General features: G+C 35.6%; 1 protein-coding gene across 1 annotated transcript in view; it reads left to right on the top strand.

The window, feature by feature from the left end:
- LOC140168565 (signal peptide, CUB and EGF-like domain-containing protein 2) overlaps positions 1 to 23,997 on the top strand; it is an 84,706-nt gene that overhangs the window by 47,183 nt on the left and 13,526 nt on the right. The window contains 7 exon segments of the mRNA XM_072191965.1: positions 15,868 to 15,921; positions 15,924 to 15,983; positions 16,469 to 16,591; positions 17,880 to 18,089; positions 19,867 to 19,998; positions 23,165 to 23,274; positions 23,277 to 23,349. Coding sequence (XP_072048066.1) covers positions 15,868 to 15,921; positions 15,924 to 15,983; positions 16,469 to 16,591; positions 17,880 to 18,089; positions 19,867 to 19,998; positions 23,165 to 23,274; positions 23,277 to 23,349 — 762 coding nt within the window.

Genomic DNA, 23,997 nt, shown 5'->3' with positions numbered 1-23,997 from the left:
GTTTGATTTTGCAATATTTCGATATTATTTTTTTTAACTTTGTAACTTTATTATGATTAACATAACTGTATTTCAAAATGTCAAATTATATCATTATTTTGTCCCAACAAAAATAATCCAGGGAATAAAATATTCATTCATATGTTTATTTATTTTATTCAACCTGGGCCATATCTACTGGTGCACATGCATTCTCATAATTTGTCTATAATACCTTATACAAGCATCAGCAAGATTTGAAAATTAAATAGCCTGTGTACACACTGAACACAATGCACAGCTGTCAGTATAAAATGATATATATGACCTTCACAATGCTATTAATTTAGCCCAAAGATTAGGAAAACTAGCAAAACTGGTGAACTGATACTGTTCAAATAAAAACATCTGCAAATCTTGCTGCAATTTCCAAATAGTATTTCTATTACTTAAATAATTATTTTTGTTATTTCTTTTAATACAAACACATTACTGCCTATGACGACTTTATCGTATTACTTATATATCAAAATCAAGCAGTGGCGTAACTAGGGGGGGGCTGGAGCCCCCATTTTGAACCCTTGCCCCTTTTTTGCCCCCCCCCCCCCACCAATGAAAAAGTTAAAGTAGGCCTACTTCTGAGAGTTATTAATTAACCTCATATCTGGTCATTTTAACCATAAAAAACACAAATTTATTCCACTTTTTTACCATATATGTCACCAGTTTAGCTTCAATATGCCAAATATTTTGGCGCGCTTCGCGTGCATTTGTACCATACACTTCTTTTGTCGCCAAAAGGTGCTGGATTCCTGCCCCCTCATTTATTATGTTTGCCCCCGCTTGCCCCCCCAAATGAAAATGTCTAGTTACGCCACTGAAATCAAGTAATAATTACAAAACTTGCCGTAAACTATCACCTCTGTGGGTGTTTGGGATATAACCGCACGAATATTTTCTCAACACTGCAGCATGTGAAAAAGTAGGTCAATAGTCAGAGAATATAGGGTGGAGTGCACGCCGCCTTTCAAAAAAAGGTCAAATGTGGGAGGTATCATGTTAATCCAGGGATTTAGTTTTGGCACTTCAGACCTACTCCTGATGCATGCATGGTGGTGAAACAAGAAAGATAAAAACTGTAAAAAATGTATAGAAATTGTGACACAAATTGAATTATACATAAAATTTGTTGTTTTTCGGTTGCTAGCTGTATTGTTTTGGCTCTTCACTTTTTAAAACCGAAGAAAAAAAATTTGGGGCAACAATCCACAACGTCCGTCAGCAAAAATGTTTTCGTCGGTACATACATTTACAAGTTAATGTGCCCCCCGCTATGCCACTGTCTGAAATTTACATTGAATTGTTATTTTTACCCAAGGCCAAAATAACCTTGTTATAAGCTTATGATGGATGGACAGAAACCCTAAAAATATTATTTCTGCATTTCGGGTATAAAAGAATAACATAATTAAAATTTGAACGAAATCGTACATATGGCTTTTAGGTTTTTCTGGAACTGAAAATTATGAGGGAAAAACTCTGGAATTCCAATGCCCTCTATAGGTGTTTTGGTCAAAACAGTAAAACATCTGGAATTCCAATGCATTGGGGAAAATAGTCTGGAATTCCATAATGATTTAGGGAAAAAGTCTGGAATTCCGACGCCCTCTATGGTTTGGAGAATATGACTTTGAATGGATTTTCAGAAATTAAGAGTAAAAAATTGTGGAATTCCTAACGCATTGGGGGAAAAAAGGTCTGGAATTCCTAACGCATTTGGGGGAAAAAGTCTGGAATTCCGACGCCCTCTATAGGTTGGAAGTATGTGACTGTAAAGAGTTTTGGGGAAAAAAGTCTGGAATTCCAGACCAAAGTACATACAAAAAGAGTATGGAATTCGGTGCCCTCTATAGGGGGTTTGATTATTATCTGGAACAGCCCATTGTGGAGATATGGCCTTTTCAAATCGAAAATGAGGTGAATATTATACTTTTTCCAAATCAATTGTCACCCGAACCTTAGACTATGCCATAGTCGAATTTTGATAAAAAAATATGTTATTATTAATCATGATGAACGCATTCCTTGAACTCAAAATTATACTGATGTTTATTAAAATTAAATTGTTCAATAGTAAAATGGTCATAAAGAGTTTATATAATTAGATGGTTAGTGACAATAAAAGTTATATTGAATGTAACATATCTTGCATAATTATAATTGCTCACTTAATATTGAACAATTCTGATCTTGGAATCTACCAGTTTAAATTGATCGCGAAAGCCCAAGTAAAAAAATCCCACTTGGGAAGCTAGCAAACAGAGGGAGTACGGTGACTGAAAATATCAGATATGTTAAAATCTATCAATTGCACACAAACAAATTAATACAAATCGGAGTTTTATGCTTATTAATGTAGGCCTAATAGCCAGAGTACCGGTATGCAAAATGGGCAAGTGGACTACGGAGAAGTCTACCGAACCTTTGAGTTTCTACTCATGCTACTACGAAAATATAGAAATAGATGGATCCCATTCAATGCTTTAATACCAAAATTGTACCGCTGTTGCCCAATTAGCATAGAAAATTAGGCACTATTTGGTAGTGTTCATGTTCATACACTCACAAGAAATTAGCAAATCAAAATTTTTGACACCCCAAAACGACAATTTTCGGCCAAAATCGGACAAAAATTGATTTTTTTCCTCGAAAAATATAAAAAATAGGGAATTTTAAGTGCCAAAATCTGAAACTAGATGATATTTTATCCTGGAAACATATAAACAATCAAGAATTTTATTGTTTTTACCCCTAAATAATTTTTTTCACACATTTGTCCGCCAAATGAAAGTCAAAATTTGAACGCTGTCTTATTGGTATTCCTTGGTGTCAAATACATAGTGAATCCAAAATTGCCCATAAATTTTAATTGAAATGTCCTTTTTAAATTTCAACTCGGTGTCAAGTATTTTTGTATATAGCTTTTGTAAACACCATATTTATCAATTTAAAAAGTAGGAGCATGTTGTCTATATAGTCAATGTTTACAGTGATTTACATTTCTTAACTTCATAGCTATTTTCAAATCTACAATTACTTTCCAGTCAATGAGTCAGTCAATGAGTTCAGTTATAGTCAGTTGTGGAATATAAAAATCCAGCCAGTGTCTTGACCTAGAGTAAATGTCCCATTGGGAAATATTGATAGTATTTATATAGCCCAGTCGTGTGCTGGTGTTGTATTGGTCGTGTGTCACATTCACTGCCCTCAAAATACCATACAGGTTTTCATGCACTCATCAACTTTTCACAGGTGAATTGGCGAGAAAAATGGGGAGGGGGGGGGCTGTTATTCAAACGCGTCATTTTGCTAGAAATATAGGTCTTCCACAATAAAGTTTCGGGCTACTTTTGTCATGTTTGCTATGATGTGTTTACATCAAAGTATTGATTTGACCAATATATCCTGGTTGACCTGACAATTAAAGGAAGGTGACCTGATATAAACTGAGCTCAAAAAGAAACTTTTTTTCACAAGGTCATATTTTGAAATCCTGTCCATCAAATTGAACCAAAATTACACACAGGTTTACTTCAATACTCTACTCGTAACACATGTCAGTAACCAAGCAGTTATCCAACTGACACAACAGCAAAATGCACTGACATGGAACAGCTTCCTGGACCACATTCACAGCCCAGCCCTGTTTCATGAAAAAGGTGTATGAAAAGCAGAAAGCAGCACCGTTGTATCATCTGTGCAAGGATCTTGTGTGCATTCTGACAGATTTTTTGTGCTGGGTGCCAAATGTTGGGCTGTGAAAGTGGAGCAAGTCCAGGAAGCTGTCCCATGACAGTGCATTTTGCTGTTGTGTCAGTTGGACAACTGCTTGGTTACTGACATGTGTTTTGAGTAGAGTATTAAAGTAATCCTGCAGTTTTTGATGATATCTTCGAAATATACCGATTTGGAATGCCAAATTCCAATATGTTTATTAGAAAATATGAGCTTTCATATCTGATACCAAAATCAGCATTTTGATGAGGTACAGTGGTGTATGAGATTGTTAATCAGGTTACCCACCTTTAATTGACAGGATGGTACGATTTCTTCAAAGATGTGCGGTTTTCACCTTTTATGCCCAAAACATGTGCACAGTGCACTTGCATTTAGGGGTGATTCAATAATAATGTATATTACCCCTAGGATGGTGAATAAGGAGGGTGGGGCAATGATTGTTTGGCAGGCCAAAGGGGGGGGGGGGGATTATTTGGCAGGCTAAAGGGGGAGGCAAGCAATTTTTGGCACATATATTTGGCACTATTTCGATATTAACACAAAAAAAGGTGTAAAAACATGTTATGAAATGCTCAAATATATGCAAAATGTTCTTTTTGATGCACTCACATCACATGATTAAAGATAATTTCAGGTTTTAAATTGGGGTTCCCCAAACTCTAACATGTGTAAAGAAAGGGCAAAGATTTTTTGGCATGTCAAAAGGGGTGTGTGTGGCAAAGATTTTTCAGCATGTCAAAAAGGGCAGTGAGGATTTTTTTGGCATAATGAAAGGGAGGAGCAAGCAATTTTTAACAGACCATTTAAGAATCACCCCTATAGTACACATAATCATGCACAGTCCCTAAAATAACTTGCAGAGGATTGGCTTGAAAATTCAAACAACACTTCTTTAATTCATGTCTACACTTGAAGACCTGAGTGCAAGAAGACGGTAAGTCCATATTAGCATCTTGAGATATGATCGTTTAAACTTAATTATAGGCAAGAAGAATCATTTTGTATATCAACCATATAAATATCTATAATATTGATCGATATATCATTTTTGGACTTACAGTATTCTTGCGCTCAGGTCTTCACTTTCACATAGCATTCATATGGTCAATGATAAATAATGAGTTTTCTACTGATGCAAACAAAAATCTACATTTTGATGTGGGCTGTGGATTTGCATGATTATCCTCACCAACATATGAACAGGCACTTGCACAGACATATACAAACATAAATCACCCCCACTACCCCACTACAGTAAAAATGATAAGGGTGCCCATGCTGTGGAAGATGACAGAGCCCAAGAATACGAGGGTTGGTCAATAATATCCATAACCATTATTTATCTCCGCTCATGCATGACTTAGATGACTGTTACTTACGATCAATAAAGTTTGTACCTTTGTCTTTCAAAACACACAACAATTAGTATCAGAGTACCTTTAATTACGTAATCTCATTTGCATAAAATCATTGCCATATGTACACTGACAATTGTCAACATTGGCGGAAATTTGAATTGTAGTTGAGGAATGTGTAATAAAAAGAAGCAGAAGTAAGGAACAAAGCAATTTACCAGCCTTATTTTTGGTATGAGGTAATCTGAGTATATTCAATTGATAATTTTGAAAGAAGAAATGATGTATCCGTCAACAGATCAGGAAAAGGACTGTCTTTGAATTTCACCAAAATTAGGCCTTAACGACAAACAAAAATGGCGTGAAAATCTGGAGAAAAGAGCCCACACGGTAGAAGAAAGAATCCAAATTATCTCCAAAATAAAACAAAAACAAATATGATTGTTGGTATGGTATGAGAGATCATAGTCAAGACAATAGAATTTGTTGCAATAAAAATAGAAATGTGCGCATGCGTAGATGGTACGCATGATTGAACGTACCAAAAAGGGTAAAAAATATGACTAATACAAGGTTTGCGGAACAGTAGCTGTGTGAGTGAATTGCTATACCAAGTTTTATGCTAGAATTAGACATACCTTTCGAGATTCAAATTTCTTATGCAATCCAGAGCCTCTCAATGGTGTGCTACTTTGATTACAAAAACAAGACCTTTTGAAAACAAAGGTTTATTAAGAAAGAAATGTTTGTGATTTCACCACTGGGATCTCCCTTTTTACTAATCAGTAGATACCCAATCAAACCAGGTACCATTTGTTAAATTTTGTCATCGATTAATATTTCTATCCCTTATTATGTAAAGAACAATAGGTGATTAAGCCTACTCAAAATTGGAGATATTCAACACAATCTCTTTTCTTTAATAAAAATGGTATAGATCTAAAAAGAGTACAGCATCATTCCTATGTTATCGGTCTACAAAGTTGCAAAAACCGCGCCAGATTCCATACTTTTATTCTCGAGATATTTGGAATTATGTAACAATACCTCAATTTGGCGCAAGATTGTCTATTGACTATTTTTCACCATAAATCAGGCAGTGCCCATACACTATTGTGTTTATGCTAATGTCATTACGTAATCAAGTATTCAGCAGTATTTAGCGTATGAAGTAACAGTCATCCAAGTCATGCATGAGTGGAGATACACCATAGTTGCGGGACTTATTGACCAGCCCTCGTACTTCAAATGGGGATAATAATCCATACATGTATGCATTGACAGGGTCACAGGGGTGCATAGGGTGGTGGTTGGAGGGCTGTATGAGGGGTAGGAGGAGTTTAGCAAGAATGTAGGGGAGATTGGGGTTAGTTGAAACATTTTTCACAAAATCGTCTTTTTAACGCAAACCGATTACATTCAAGAAACACTAACCATATCAGTATAAACATATACATACATGCTACAAATACAGCCTTAAATTTTATTGGACCTGCTTATGATTATTCATATAATCCAATTTGAAAATTTGAAAAAAGTGTTTCAACTAACCCCACCCCTGGGGTAAGTTGAAACATAGGGTGGGGTTAGTTGAAACATGGCTTGTAAAAATTTCAAAATAATTATTATTGTGTTGTTAGGGTTATACTTCCCTTGAAGGCACCCTTTAACATACAATCAGTGTGAAAAAATGAATAAATAAATATGTGGGAGCGCTGGTCAATACTTTGGACACAAGGTGACGAGTGTCACCATGGACAAAAATATGAGAAGCCTAAAATATTATAAAATGTACTTTCTGTGTGCACTTTTTGCTTGTATTATTGCTTTTTAACCATATTAAAGCAATATTGAAGAAATGGTAAACATGTTACAAATTTTAAAAAGTCAAATTTTTAACCATATTTTTTTTTTTTTTTTTCACGTTTCAACTAACCCCACCTCAAAAGTTTCAACTAACCCCGATGCCTATTTTTACATTTCAAAGTTCATTACACAAAATAAGAAATACAATAAAACTTTTATTTAACATTATTCTGGGACTTACTACTAGTGCTTAGGATACTCTAAAAATAATCCCCTGAATCTTCAAACAACATGGAGATAACGCATCTTTTCTGAGGGGTATAAAAATTAGTCAGCAAGTCAAAAACAGATATTCCTTTCCCAAGCCAACACTGGTGGGGCATCAGTGCTGTTGCTAATTTGGTGGATGACCCTTACTAATACCTATTACTAGGTGCCAGTATTTTACCAAATTAATTTTTTGTGTCAGAAAAAAATACAATGTTTCAACTTACCCAGTGTTCCAACTAACCCCAATCTCCCCTAATCATAGAGGAAAATTTAAGGAACAAATTTTTATGAATAAGCCTTTTAAAATAACACATTATGATACATGGTGAACAAATGGAAGGATTTGACAAGTTTCGTGGTTTTTTGTTTGTTTGTTTTGCTTGTTTTTTTGATTTTTTGTTTTTGTTGTTTATTTTAAACAAAACAGTTTGGAAGATATGAGGATGTGCACAGACACCAGTTTGAAACTAGGGGCCTCAATGAGATACTTGACACCAAAAGATGGAGTCATTAGCGTGTGATGGCCCAAATAGGAGGGGATGTGAGAGTCATGAGAAACATTTTATCAAAATGAGGGTCTTTCTGTCGGAGTGTGGACAATGAGGTCAAAATATAAAAGTTGATGAAGTTTGGATTTTTTTCAAAAAGCCATGGAAAGTTTTAGGAGGAAATATTTGAAGAAAAATACTTTTTAGAGTATCAGAAATTGGGGAGGGGTTGTTTGGTGAGGCTACATAAATTGATTTAATTTTTGGTAAATGAAAAATATAGGCCCTACTGCAGTTTCCATATGATATTGACACATAACACATGATACATGGTGAACAAATGGAAGGATTTGACAGGTTTCGTGGGTTTTTTTTTTTTTTGGTTTTTTTATTTTTTGTTTTTGTTGTTTATTTTAATCAAAACAGTTTGGAAGATATGGAGATGTGCACAGACACCAGTTTGAAACTAGGGGCCTAATTGAGATACTTGACACCAAAAGATGGAGTCATTAGTGTGAGATGGCCCAAAATGGGGTGTGAGAGTCATGGGAAACATTTTATCAAATTGAGGGTCTTTCCGTCGGAGTGGTGACAATGAGGTCAAAATATAAAAGTTGATGAAGTTTGGATTTTTTTTCAAAAAGCCATGGAAAGTTTTAGGAGGAAATATTTGAAGAAAAATACCTTTTAGATTATCAGAAATTGGGGGGGTGTTTGGTGAGGCCACATGAAAATTTGTTTCACGTCCCAACATTTATTTATTTTTTGGCTAAATGAAAAAAAAAATACTGCAGTTTCCATGTGATATTGACAGTGCTAGCAGTTTTCAGTATCTAACAGGAAAATGATGAGGCCCTTTTATTATGAAGGGTTAGACTCTTTAGAGTTCTACAAAAATACTTGCAAGTGATTCATAGTGAAAATTAACTTGTTTATCAACATTAGGCCTATATAACCTTAAAATTAAATATGTAAATTGAGGGAAAAAATATGGACTGATCCCAGAAATTGAGGAGGGGCGCGAAATGAATTGATTGAAGGGATCATTTTCTGGGGATCATTTGAGCCTCATTTGATGAGATGCATTTGAAATAGGGGGTCAACAACAAGTTGAAAACTTGGCCCAGAAGAGTAACAACATAATTATTTACTCTTGACCTACACATAACTACGTAAGACCTATATGAAATTCATGAATACAAAAACAGTATATGTACTAATTCAAATCTAGTCTAATATCATTTTCTTCAGATTGTCTGTGCCATTTGATTTATCATCAATAGTAAAACTCCCAATATTAGAAAAACACAGTGCAAGTGTTTTTGTGTAAGTTAGAATCTGTATTAATTGCCAGTCAATGACTGGCAATATACTTACAGATGTTCTTTTTTCCCAATATTTTTTAAAAGAAGAAGGTGTTGGTGTTAGATTGTGGATATGGGTAACAATGCATATTTGAGGAAATTTACAATTTATCATCAGAGGAGGTATTCAATGTAATTTAACAGGAAAAAAAGAAGTTGCGTGAAGGCAGGTACAGGTGGTAATTATAGGGCACATATCTGAGGAAATTTATTAAGTTAAGGCAATGAGGATTGTATGGAAAAAAAGAAGTCATAAAGGAATTCAGTGTATCAATGCTAAAAAAATCATAAGTGCTAGTGAGGAAGTGACGACCTGGAAAATTATGAGGGAATTTAAAAAGTGAACATACATGTAAAGCACTGAACAAGTTGTAAAGGATAGTGAGATGGACCCATCAACATTAAGAGGTAAACATAAAAGGTAGTAACCAACCATGGTAACAGAAATGTTTTTATCCGGTATTACAGTGAAATAATGTTTTGCCTTTTACTCTGTAACTTCTTTGTCACAGACAAACATCACTCACATGATAAATTTAATTATACCTGTTTTGGATGAATGGCATTTTCTAAAATGTATTGAAATTATTTGATAAGAATATGAAAATGTGTTGAAACATGAACAAACTATTTCTAAAATGTATACATAAATTATTGCAAAACCAGTACTACTAATTTCAATGTTTACAAGTATTTCCCAGTATCAGAGATGCTGCCTTTCCTTCTCATGCCTGAATTCCTTCTTTTATTAAGTCAAAATGTCCGTACTTTTAATAAATTATCTTTAGCCCATTTTGGGGACTTTTTATCCAAATTTACACATTATTACAAGCTATTCCTATAGCCAGGGCTGTCAACTTTTTGGAATTGCTTGGCGTGAGACACGTGGCGTACAGGGATTTACCGACTACAATGTTCATTTTGACTCATATAGCGTGAGACCGTGAGAAAGTGACCCAATGCGTGAGACTCACGGCCAATGCGTGAGAGTTGACAGCCCTGCATGCCTATAGCATGTGTAAATAATTTTCCAAATTGTTATGTTGAATCTGTTTTTCATATACATTTCTTTTGTTACTTTTGAAGAGATGGCGCCGGTGGTAATACTAATTCAAAAACTGCTCAATACAGGGTGTCCCAGAAAAAATTACCGAGCAAATAAAATTGGACGTAAGTCAAGAAATAGACATCAAATTCTAAAAATCTAAATATCAGCATGTGACCCATCTTATTCTGCATCTTATACATTAATTTTACTGAAATCGGTTGACTGATTGCGAAGAAATGAGCGATTACGTTACAATGCATGCATCAATTCAATTCATTCCAAGTTATAAAGAAAGATCATTCTACACAATGAATGCGCCGTAGTGGTTTACTGTCAATTGGCTTCATATTTTGTACCGTGAAATAATTTTCGCTGTTTTTAAATAATCTGTTTCTTGCAAAACATTTAATTAGGTTTTGTTCAAATTTGAAAACCTGCACGATATTGAAAATTAAAGCTTGCATGTAAGGTACTTGTAAATATCTTTTTCAGTAAATGTTGATATAAATGTTGCATAAAGAATTCAATCTGGCTTAACAAAATTCTCACACACATTAATGTTTTCGAATATTTCCAAAGACTTGTAATGCAAATTTAAATGTTAAAACTTCAACATTAATGTTGCATTGTATCAAAAATCACATGTAAAGCTGTAAGCACTAAATCATTGTCATTCTTGGCTCAAAAGGTAAAATATAACATATTTGCCCAACCTAAAGAATTTAAGTTGGAAAACTTCCAATTGCAGAAATCAAAGTATTCTCGGACAAACTGTTTATTTTTTTTCATCTCCATAACACCATCAGATTATAAAATAGATAATGTGGACTTAATTTAATGAGATACACAAACCTCAGGAAGCGGTGAGCCAGTATGAGAATAGCGCCTGTTGATCAAACTTGGAATAAACTGCATTGATGCGCACATTATGTATTTTTTAATTTCTTCGTAACCATTCAACCGAATGTGATGCACAATAAAAAAGGCTATGCGCTACATTTTTTGATTCTGATGTCTAGTTCTTGACTTACATTCAATTTTATTCACTCGGTAATTTTTTCTGGGACACCCTGTATAAGAGACCCTTCCTGCATTCTTATAAATACTGTAATTAAAACATTTGTAAAAAATTTGAAGCTACCGGTTTAAAAAATTGAGGATGAAATACTTTTAATACTTATTCAATTGAATATGTCGGTCAGCAGACAACAGTGTGAGACAAGAAATATTATTGCCCAATACGCACTGAAACAATGATAGGAAAATCAGGAACAACAACAACAGCCCGGCAACAACACTTAGGAATTTCATCACTATTATACTCATACTTTTATGTATACACTTGTTTTTTGGGCTCTAAACATATATGTTAGAAGCAAAGCCAGAAGCAGGGTATTTCAAAGTCAAATAATTATAACCATTCTTTATATAGATTTTGTACCAGGATTTTGTATTTACTTCATCAGATAATTTATTATAAACTATTTACAGTGCATGTGTAAATAATGTGTAACATACTGTGTAGTATGGCTAACATGCTAAATACTAGCAAGTACACAACCAGTTCAAACTTCCCACTTTTAACTACAAAAGATCAAATAGGGCGAGCTAGGGGCCAGAGGTTAACATGGTAACATGATGATGGAATGCGTGTGTATACTGCCATTAAAGGTGCACTAGTTATTATATTAGCAGTATTTAATAATGCTTTAACAGTCTTTAATAGTGTTTTAAAAGTCCATAAGCTATCCAATCATTGAATATTGTGTAAACAATGAGTTATAAAGGGGAATTGAAAGAAGAATAATTTTAAATGGATAACGGGGAAGCAATAAGCATGCTAGCAAGAAGCTGTTTGTGATAGATTGGGGCCTAGCCAGTTGCAAATCTGAGTATGAGACCACATGAACCCTAGGCTTTTATTATTTGAGGCACAGCTACACTGAAGTCCCGGACTGAAGTCTGAAGTGAAGATCCTGTACTATTATGCCAAACCTTAGCCTCACCCCAGCGCAAACTGAACCCCAAATGATTCTCTCAGAACTCAGCATTTGAAGAGCAGTAGACATGGTAGAGCTGGGGTATGCTCCCAGGGGGGGGGGGGCTTCAAAATGAATTGGATATCTAGGTGTAGGGCTGGCACTTTCACAGTAAAGGGCATTCGTGAGAGCAAAATATAAAACACATGAAGTAATTGGGTGAGAGCATGATTTTTGGCATTCGGTGAGAGCAAAATGTATATAATATAGGGTCATTGGGTGAGCGACAAACCATTTGGATCTAAATTAGTTGGGCGTTGGGTGAGAATATGACCTCTTTTAAAATAGAGTCCAGAAAAAGCCTCAAATTGATTTTCTAGTTCTAAATGGCTTTGTTATTTCAAAAGAAGTTTTTATTTTTTATTTATTACACTTTATCACTGGTATATACAATAATTATAATATCCCATAAAAATATATTGCACATGAATATTCAAAAGTATGCATACAAAAAAAGGAAGTATAGATAAAATTTTGCACCAGTGAAAGGCAAGGACTAACAGGTGCAAAGCACCTCTAGGACAGTCCCACCAAAGATCAAAACAATGAGGACACCCCTCCAAAAAAATATGAAAAAAAACACCTACACAAGCCTACAACCAGAACACTAGCAACATGTAACCCATAAACAAAAGCAGTGATATATGACCATGAACACCTGTTGCTGTTCAAATGGGAATATATAAGGGCTGTGCAATAATTATGAGCCCTGGGGAGGGTAAAATTGGGGGGGGCAAGAATATTTGGTAAGCAAGGGGGGGAGGGCAAGGAATATTTGGTAAGCCGAGAAGGGGTGGGGGGGGGGCAAGCGATTTTTGGCACACATTCCTTGGGGGCCTTTTAAAGAAAACGCTTTAAAAAGGCAAACCGTACGGCAACGCTAAATGCAAATTTTCCTGCTCGCTGTGCTCGCAAACATGTATATAGGCAATTTAAAGTTTGCAAATTGGGATCCCCAAAATTTGGCATATGTGCAAGGAGGGGCAAAGATTTGGCGGGCGAGAGGGGGGGGGCAAGCGATTTTTACAGCAGTTTGGAAATCCCCCGGCTCATAATTATTGCACAGCCCGAAGGGTCTTTGGGTGACTATACCCCACCCCAGGGGGTATGCTGGACATGTTGCAGTTAATTTCATTTCCTGGCATTTATCATATTCCTCTGAAGCTATTAATTTGGCAAACATGGCAACTCCACATGTTGTGCACTGCTAATTAAAGGCCCTTTCAGTGATTTCACAGGAACATGGAAATTTGTCAGAGTTGCTTAGAAATAAAGAATAAGTCTACAGAATTTCATTAAACCACTTTTCCCCTGAATACATCGACAAATTAGTCAAAAACAGAAGTTTTAGAAAGGTTTTCTACTTCAACTCAGATCGACTCGAGAAAATCGAGATTTTCGTACAGTGCGCCACCAATCGACTGGAAAAACTTCCTAGTCCAGTGTTTCTAACACGGGGGAAGTAGAGTCTAAATTCATGAATTGATTTAAAACAGACGCTTCATTTTTGTAGTAGAAAACAAAATAAGCAGTTAAAGGTCACCGAGGCAAACTAACGGTCAATTCAAATATGAAAAACAGTTAAAATTGTGTATTTTGTTTAAAATAGTAGCTACTGATGTAATAAGTAGTAGAAACAATACGCAACTCGTGTTGGTACGGTGGAGAGTGAGCTTCTTTCGATCTCGTCGGACTTTTTGTACTGTCAGTATCAAAAGTCCAGATTCATGTAAATGCTTTATTTTGTCTAAAATACACGGCTTTCGACCGAACCACTAGCAGGCTATGTTAGCACATCTATGCCAATTACAAAGGTACCAAAATCTGAATTTTGATGATTTTTACGATCGTCCGGATGAGCAAATCACTGAATGGGCCTTTAACCCTGCTCCTGAACCCAGTGCTATATCATTCGAGTCTGCACTCGGACTCACTTTTTTTTGTCGAACTCACAGACTCAGCTCGGACTCTGACTCTGAGAAAGCCAAGTCCAGTAAAAATTAAATATATGTCAAATGTGAAATAATTATCTCAAAATTATTTCAATTAAATTTTATCAAGAAATGTTCAACTTCACTAACTCATTTTCCTAATTAATTGGGGCTGTTCATATCCCACATCCATTCAGATTCATCTGTCACTTAATGCAGAACATGTGGAATTCAAGTAGCTCATTCCAGGGAAATTTTGGGATTTGGAGGGAATTAACTTCTCCATCCAATACATTTTAATATTGTGGAAACGTTTGCTGCATTTTTAGTGAAAGTTGGTTTTAGGCTATATCATACCAGGAAATAAACATTTTTAGCCCTAATGATTAGAAGTTCAATTGATAATAACAAAGATCCTTATTTTTAGGATCTTATAATAATTCTCTGCCTAAAATGCAAACTTTATGAACTCTTTAAATCATTAAACTCAGTGATGGGTAAGATTATGGCATGCTCAGCTCATCTCATTGATGGTGAATTATACATGTAAACATGAAACATTAAAACACATTCAGTACATGTACATTACATTCATGAACAAGCGCACTGGTGGCAAAAACTTCTCATCTCACATGACGAGTGCACAGCTGAGAGTGCATTCAGAGATTGCAAAATTTCGTTACAAGTGAAAATTAACTTATAATAAAAAAAATAAGAAATTGATAATATTCAAAAATAATTTTTACATGTAATTAGCTGCAATTCTATATTTAGTTTTCATTGGCTTAGGAAGATTCCGGGGTGAAAATTGAAAACATTTTGGTGGGCCACATTGGAGGGTGTTAGAGTGGGTTCGCCTGGGAGTCAGTCACAAATAACAGTAATAGAAGGGTCAATGCTCTGTGTGGTTAAATGTAGATCATGAAGCTGAAGTCTCTAAGTGTTCTGTGAGAGGCACACGCCTACCCCCATTGGGAGTTTCATCATTAGGTCAGCCATATATGCCACAGCACAGACCTGGAATAATGGCCACTACATGTAGCAACTAGCTTGTAAATTATTACTATTATAATAGGCCTATAGATAACATAATAATGAGATCGAATTGCCTTTGCAAGGAAAGATTTATGTTGGAAATGTTCATGCCATATAAAAAATGGGATAGAGAAAGGTCCCCTTCTAATTTTTATTGTTCTAAATCGAAAAATCTGGATTTGTTCTGGCTGATTCCAAGTAAGCACATGTTGTTTTGGCTAATTTCTACAATTCAATCCAAATTGTTCCAAACTATTCCGATAACTCTATCTTGTCCCGACTAATTCTGATAACTCCGGATTGTTCCAACTAATTCCTATAACTCCGCATTGTTCCGACTAACTCCATTAAGTCCGGATTGTTCCGATAACTCCGGATTATTCCGGCTAATTACGGATTATTCCGACTAATTCCGATAACTACGGATTGTTCCGCCAAATTCTGATAACTCCGGATTGTTCCGACTAATTCTGGTAACTCCGGATTGTTCCGACTAATTCCAGTATCTCCGGATTGTTCCGACTAATTTCGATAACTCCGGATTGTTCCGATTAATTTTGATAACTCCAAATTGTTCCGACTAATTTCAACTAACTGCGGATTGTTCCAAATAATATCGCTAACTCCAATATCGGACTCCGAAATCGGAATTAATACCCTGTCGTGGGGCCTAATGAGTGTCCAATGATAGATGAGGCCCTCAATCGGGCCACACCCTAAACTGAAACGTTTAAACTTTTTTCTCTTATTGCAGATGTGGACGAATGTGCGATTAATGGAACATGTGATCATACGTGTGTTAATTATCCGGTGGCTTTACTTGTCAATGTGATCCGGGATATCAACTCTATGGCATTACGCATTGTGGAGGTATGTGTTAAATGCAAATAATAAACTTTATCACGTTTTCTACGTACTGGTTTACACACATTGTTCAAAACTTTATTGTTTAATACTAATGTATTACCGTGTCTTCACTAATCAGCAATAATCCAATATTAATGGTGTTTAGTAATTAGTATACAAATAGGAAGGGTAGCCAGTGCGTAGGGTACGGTTGGCATATTCTAGCGGTACAGACCTTGAAGTATTTTGATTATGAAGTTTAGGGAGGCACAATTATTAAGAAATTCAACAAGAGCACCCCCTACCCACCCCATAAAAACCAGTAGCTATGTTGGCGCTGGGTATGGGGTTGTAGGTAATTAATTTTTAAGGGGTTTCAAAGGGCTAAACGAAAGAAATCGCTCAGAACTTTCATGATGTTCAAACTTTCAACTTTTCTGGTTAGAGAGATCAAGTAGAATTAAAAACAAAAGTTTAGAAGTACACTTAAAACTATTATTTTCTTGCAGATGTCGATGAATGTTCAATAAATAACGGCGGATGTCAGTACGGATGTGTTAATCTTCCTGGATCCTACCAATGTTTTTGTGATAGAGGATATAGGTTACACCCAAATAGGAAAGACTGTATGGGTAAGTTCAAAAGGGGCCCTACTCAGTCAGTTCACCACAGACTAACACCTGTCAGTTTGATGGCGAGACAGTATACATGTACACGAATACACTTGACTATTAATCTATTCCAGCTCCATTCATTTTCCTGGACATTTGGATGCATTCAAATAGGTATAAGCATTTAACTTTGATAAATAAATCAATATATATAAACAGGGCCGTAATGCTACTTTAATGCCCCTCCAAATGTACAGCGGCCTAATCCTACATGTAGGATGTCACTTACCTGTGGGATGGCCTTTTAAGTAATATATCAAAGCTTTTGTCAGCCAAGTTGATTGAAATAATTGAGACTGTCAGTATTTGACAACCAAACTACATCAGGTCTTATCAGTATGCTTTGACTACATTTATAAATACGTATTTAAGAATACGCACGTGACCCATTGGCACGACATACCAAAACCAGCAAGCGTGACCAAGTCATCATGCCATTGAAGATGATTTGAACTCTTTAGATAAATATCATCAAATTTCTGTATTAATTGAATAGCAAAATTATTACACATGGGGGGGGGATTCCGAATTTGTAATATGTAATCAAAAACAACACTTTGAAAGTATTTGCCGACGTAAAAATATATTTATCGACGGAAACGTTAACAATGTATTCACACAGTTGAACAAAATAGACAATGTTGCTGCACAGTATAGTGTCGTGTTATTTACCGATTTGCATTCAAATGTACATGAAGACCACCCGCCGTGTAGACGGTCACTTCGAGACTTACTGTCTACAAGCTGTTATGGCAGTGCGGAGGTGGTAACGTACGTATTTATAAATATAGTCGAAGTATACTGCTTAAGCAACTCATTGACCCAGATAGAAAACATTAGGAGGGCCTCGTTCGCGATGTAAAGTAAAAAGAACACTTTGTTTAAGGGAGATGCAATGATATATTGGTGATTTGTTAATTACTAAAGTTAAAGTATTTCGCTTCAATTAGACTTTTTCGGGGGGTGGCAAAGGGGTGTGGGGCAGGGCAGCCTTTAAGTGGAAAAAATCGACTAAATGTGTCAAAAATGGATTGCCTTGGCTACGCCACTGCTGGTGATAGTGTGTTGATGTTGAGGGATGTATTATAGTAGCTATAGCTTTGTCTCTATAACCAAGGGAGCTACAACGTTTTTCTCTCAATTACATTTTCTTTATCTTCCAGTTGATGGAATTGTCGAGTGATTCTTACTACATCCATTCTGAACTAACATGAATAATAATCTTGTTTCACACCACATACCATTTCAGAAACATCTCGATGTTTACCATTAAGAACACCTGCACTAGCTGTTCTTGAATGCGACAAGGAAAATTCAGTGGAAACGTGTTCATTACAATGCGAGTCAAATTCTCATTTCTCAACATCTGAAGGAGGAACATATACCTACCGATGTGGACAAAGCACGCAGTATAAGTGGACACCTGAAATGAGGAATGATACATTACCAAGTTGCTCAGGTAAATAAGACGATGCTTATTACTTCGGGGTAATTTTAAAGGATAACCTACAATCACGAATAAGATCAATAAGTTGAATATTTGTTAATTTCTTTGTCTAATTTAAAATGACTGCTATAATGATTTAAGAAGTGCCAATTAAGCTAATGTTTTTAATGTTTTTGAAGAATACACACTCATAGAAATGACTTGTTCGCCTTGTTGGCGCAATTCAAAAGGAGTAAGTTTGGACAACTCAAAAATAGTGTAAAAGTTGCCAAAACTAAATTCATTTTAGTTATCCGAACTTAAAAATGCTGAAAAAGCTCAAAAGTTCCGTCAACAAATCAACGTTGATGTAAGTCGTTGCGTCAACTTTTTTAAGTAATGCCAACTTCTGAATTCAAGTTCAGGGAACTTAGAAAAATAAATAAGGTTCAAAGAACCAATTTGTTGTGTTATTGTAACTCAACATGTAAGTTGATGTAACTCGTTCATATTAAGTTACTGGTACTTATTGTTTTGAGTTATTCCAATTTGGTACTTTGTTACTTAATTCACGTAATTGGATCATTTTCTGCACAATTAGCAGTATTCAAATATTTATTTTTGTAATCAGTGCAAAATTTTGTATAGCACACCTCTAGAAAATTATGCTAACCTAGGCTACTTTCATTTTCTGAGTTGTAACAACTCAATAAAGTAAGTGCAAATGAGTGCGACCAACATAATGATATCGAAGTCAGCGTTACTCAAAATTATGCAGCGTTGGCATTACTCGGAAAGTTGACGAACGACTTACATCAACTTACTGAGTAATGCCAACGAACAATTTCTATGAGTGCAGTTGCCACGCAGTGAGCAATTGGAGACTGTAGTGGAAGAAATGCCCACGTATTTGAATAACATATTAGAGAGCTTATGATATTCCATACGTGATGGGTGAACCGTCCGTCTATAACGCTCAAAATGTGCGATATATTGCTAGTCTCGGTTCCAAGTTGGATGTTGCCCTTCGTCCCGAAGGAGAACAAAGACAAACATCTGATCTAATCACAAGAGGGCCAATCACTTGGAATTTAGTGGTCTCCGGGTCTTATGTCTACTTCAATACAGCATGATTTTGATTTTGACTAAAAACAAAAGTTAACACGCTGTTTAAAATTAATTGTATTTACTTCCCAAATATTATGGTTGCCAAAATACAAAATATTTTGGTAGATTGAGAACCACTACATCCATTTAACATGACTTTACTTTCAAAATGAGACATTTTCGGGGAGACAATTAGGCGCGTGGCATGAACCCTCGTGACGCCTTTGAAAATGTCAATTTCAACGTGGACCGTGCATATATACCGTGTGTTTGTATCAAAACGGCAAATCGCAATCTTATTTATTTTACGGCCAATCTCTTTGTACGTATGAACGCTCGTATAAAAGAAGTCAAATTTTCACACTTGCTTTATTTATAGTGATTTCTTACAAACAAAAAGGACTTTCCTTCGCATGTTCATTATCCTTGACTGTCTTTAATATATTGTTAAATAGACACATTTTGTGCATTTTCAACGTTGTCTCCACGTTCATTTCGTACGTGCAAAATCTTCAAACTGGCTAATTACGTGACCTCGCTTCGATACAGGAGACATGGGAGAGTGTACGATCACGGCGTTTGGAAATCACAACCTCTCTATTATCAAACTTCCCTAATTACATGTTTTTAGCTACAGATAAACATAAAACCAACATGCCAAAACCAAAATTTTAACTCATGTTTTTATTTTTTTTGCACGCAGAAGCGGTGAATGCACCAGTGCTACATCGGCGTGCTAGTTTTACCTTTACAGCTGATAGATGCCGTCTTCGCAAGAAGTCTCAATCACGAATTTCTGAAAACTTTCGTGAGACTTTAAGTAAGAGAATCACAGGTACAGAGTGGTTCACAGCGGTCAACTTTTGATTTTTGATTTATGTATCCGCGTTGTCTGTTTTAAAGGTTTTTGTTTATCATCAAAGTTATCAGTTCAGTTTGCATTAGTCATTGATTTTGCTTCCTCTTTTGTATAATTTGTGTTAGAAATAGGTGCAATGTTTTATTATTATTACCATCATTTTACCTTTATTTTCTATCGCATTTGCGCTCTTGCAATATTTGATTCCTAATTTATACCAGCCTTGTATTCTTCCATGTCATTTTTATCATTACCAATCTTTTCTTTATATGATTTGCATTTTAAGTTACCATATACAATTGGAAAACTATTTATTTTCATACAAACCATTTTTTATTTTAAATCATGCTTTGTTTTATCCGAATTTCTGAAACAATATCCAAATTATAGAACATACTTGATATCCTTTCAACGTATTGAACTATTTAACTTGATTTCAGTACTAAGTCATTCTGCATATTCCTAGATATATTTACCCTAGCCCTTTCTTTCCATTTGAACCGTTGTGAACCCCAGTTGTACATATAATAGTTGAAGAATAAATCCAACTTTCCCAGGTGTTTCTATATCATAGCTTTAAAACATTACAGTCATTATATAAGCTCATACATATTGTTTATTATTGTTTATTATACTAAGCGATCTCAAGGCGTAGCGGATTTTTTGTGACGTTACATCCGTCACTTTAAGCGATCGGAAAAGCTATTGGCAATAGCTGATAGATATGTCGATATCATGCTCTAGAATCAAGTCGCAACCAGTTTACTTCAACTTGCCGCTATCGAACGCTAGTAGCGACCACTGAGCAAACACAAAATATTTTACAGGAACCGCTTAAATGTCGGGCTAAGGGTATAAACACATTTTAACGACATTCAGAAAACCGTTTTTGAAAACGTGATGCAAAACATTATGTTATTTAACTGTTGACTAAATATTTTGCAAAAAATGTTTGCCCACAATATTTTCCAATAACATTTTAAAAACGTATTCATGACCTTATTGTTGAATTAAAATGTATAAAATCAAGCGACAGACGGATATTTATCAAAAATAATAAATCTGATTAATACACGCATTACGCGGACTAACTGATAGAGCTAAGTTATAATGACTGCTATGTGGTTTGAAAGCAGTAAACAACTTTGTTTAAAGACTTGTGTGCATTCTAAATGTTACGTGCCCGTTACGTATCGATCAACAAAATGAAATTTAGTGTTATGTATGGCATATTACATTTTTCTATGCACATCTGCACAATCCTATTAACGCTATGTTTTAGAAACACCTTTTCTTGTGAAACAGAATTTAAAACCTTTGGAATATTGATGTGTTCCTGATATCTTAGTAGTACATTAAGACAAATGTCGCATGAAAAGGCGCAATCTATATTATCAGTACAGCTGCTAAGCTGAAGCATTGTGCACTTTTAGTAGAAGCCTGAGAATTTCTACACATGAAGTACAATGTCCTATGTTGATTTTAAAACGTGGAGCCATTTTGGATTTGACGCCTAGTGACCACTAGAGGTCACGAAAGGTCGTACAAGGGTAAAATATTAAAAATGCTCCGATCTTGTTGGCAGATATACCAAATTCTGATCACAAGTATTAACAAATATATAGTTTGTGGTTTGTGATATCTACGACCTACCGTTATGGAGTTATCCTACAAAAACCTCATTTTTAGGTAAAATATCACATTTTTGGTTGTACATGTTGTACAGGGGTAAACATTTCTACTCACTCCGATTTTAGCGAAAACAGTGTCAAATTGCTCGGCTTAACATATGAATAAAAAAAATGGTATAGAACCTGCCTTCTAAACTGTTTACTTTACTTGTTATGTGCAATGGAAGTCAAAGATCAACAGGGGCCTATGGACATTCAATGGCTTTTGACCTTTAGCTCAGTACGTGAACACATCACATAGGCAAAACTATTCTTTTCTGATTCCTGTCAGTGTCAGCTACACGAATAATTTGCCACAATTGTTTCCATAACGATAAGTCGTAGATAGCACAAACTATATATTGTTTTAATCCTTGTGATCAGACAAGTAATTTGATATGTCTCTGAACAACTTGAGACCGGAGCATTTATTTTACACCTGTATGACCATTCGTGACTTCTTGCGGTCACCAGGGGTCAATTCCAAAATGGCCCCATGCCTTAAAATTAACATTGGACCTTGTACTTCGTGTGTTTAAATTCTCATGCTTCCACTAAAAAGTGCACAATGGCTCCCTGTTTGGAAGCTTAGCAGCTGTACTATATTATTTTATGTAAATGTCTCCTAATACATTCCGTTGCACAAATAATTCAATGTGTCTCACGAAGCAGTCGTAATACTTCATCAATAGTGTAATCACCCCGCTCAAAATAGCCGTAAGACCAATAAAGAACATACGCTTCACTTCAGTGGCGTAGCCAGGATTATACCGGGAATTTACCAAGCAAAGGATGCAAAAGAGGACGACTTCCAAAGGGGATAAAAGGGCAAGAAAGTCCTCTAAAACTCTGAAATATCATGGTGGCCATCATCCCACAGACCCCTTTAATAATACCCATTTTGGCTACACCACTGCTTTGCTTGGACATGTAACGTCAGGTTGATGTCATTCAAACGTGCTCATTAGTCATACAGGTAAGTGACATCAAACTGACGTCACGCCAAACTCCGCGTACATGGACCAAACTAATCCACTATTCAATCAGATAACGCACATGACTGAAGACGCCAGCGCAAGATACACAAACAAAAAACCTTCCCATTGGCGCTCGTTTCATACACTCATGTCCACAGAAAATGGAAAACACTAGATGAGCTGATCGATTCAGGGTCACTTTTATATCATGTATTATAACGTCATTGGTGGTGGGTTTTTGTTTTTCCAAAATCACAGCTTCAAAATATCTGTACTTAAGCTTTATTTTTCTACAATTTCTTTTCTTCTTTTTCCAACAAAATTGCACTATCCTAAAATTCGTCCAGTTTCATGTAATTTGGTACTGTGAGTAGTTCAGGACTAATAATCGTGTTGCATTAACTAGAGAGCTACGTCATTTTTTGCTACTTATATCAAAATTATATGGTCTTTTGTTACTTCATTTTAATAGTATCACTACATTTAATTTAACAGCAATCAACGGAGAGGGGTGCTCAGACTTGTGCCAAGTAAGCTTTGTGAATTTAAGTTGTGATAATCGCGACCTCTCCCAGAGGGAAAAAAAGAAAACGGAGAGAAAGACAACGAAATAAACGGAGGGAAGTGGAGTGTGATAACGGCAGACTTTGAGATAGAAATACGATCAGAAACACCAACAGGTGGGTACAAGATTCTTTTATTACGCTTCCGATTCCCTAGGCGAGGTTCCGCTTAGGAACGCAATTAAATCAGACAGAAGTCGCAGACCCGGTATCGAAGATTAAAAAACTATCCTTCTGCAGTAAATATCAACGCAATACCAATGATTACAATGTTAAGTTGGAGCTATAATCCTACCTGAAGTATTATGTCTGAGTAATTGCTATAACAATGGTGGCAAAAGTCCTTAAGAGTAGTTCCAAGCTAGTAACTAAATGTCAGTCCCATAGACACGTACAAAGTATTCTAGATTGAAATGTCCCTTACCTACCAACAAAGCGACTCAGCTTATGAAAGTAACGTTTTCTTTGAAGACAAAGAAACAAACAAGTAAAGAAACATGTAAAAAAATATATAAACTTAAAAATTTTACCATTTATTCTCAACGTTATGGATAAAAATCACTGCGTCTGATCTAAATCCTTCCGTATCTAAAGGGTAATAACACCATACACAATTTCACCATATAATATTTTAGACGACATTCAGTAAACATATTCTGGCAAAAATACGTTAGCATGACACCTGATACCAACTGTCAACATTTGACGATTAATTGCCTCTGTAAAGTTGCACTAAACAAATCCGCCATCAGATGTAACTGATTT

The sequence above is a fragment of the Amphiura filiformis genome, chromosome 13 (assembly GCF_039555335.1).
Source record: "Amphiura filiformis chromosome 13, Afil_fr2py, whole genome shotgun sequence".
Classification (NCBI taxonomy): domain Eukaryota; kingdom Metazoa; phylum Echinodermata; class Ophiuroidea; order Amphilepidida; family Amphiuridae; genus Amphiura; species Amphiura filiformis.
This window is presented reverse-complemented; position numbering and strand designations above follow the sequence as displayed.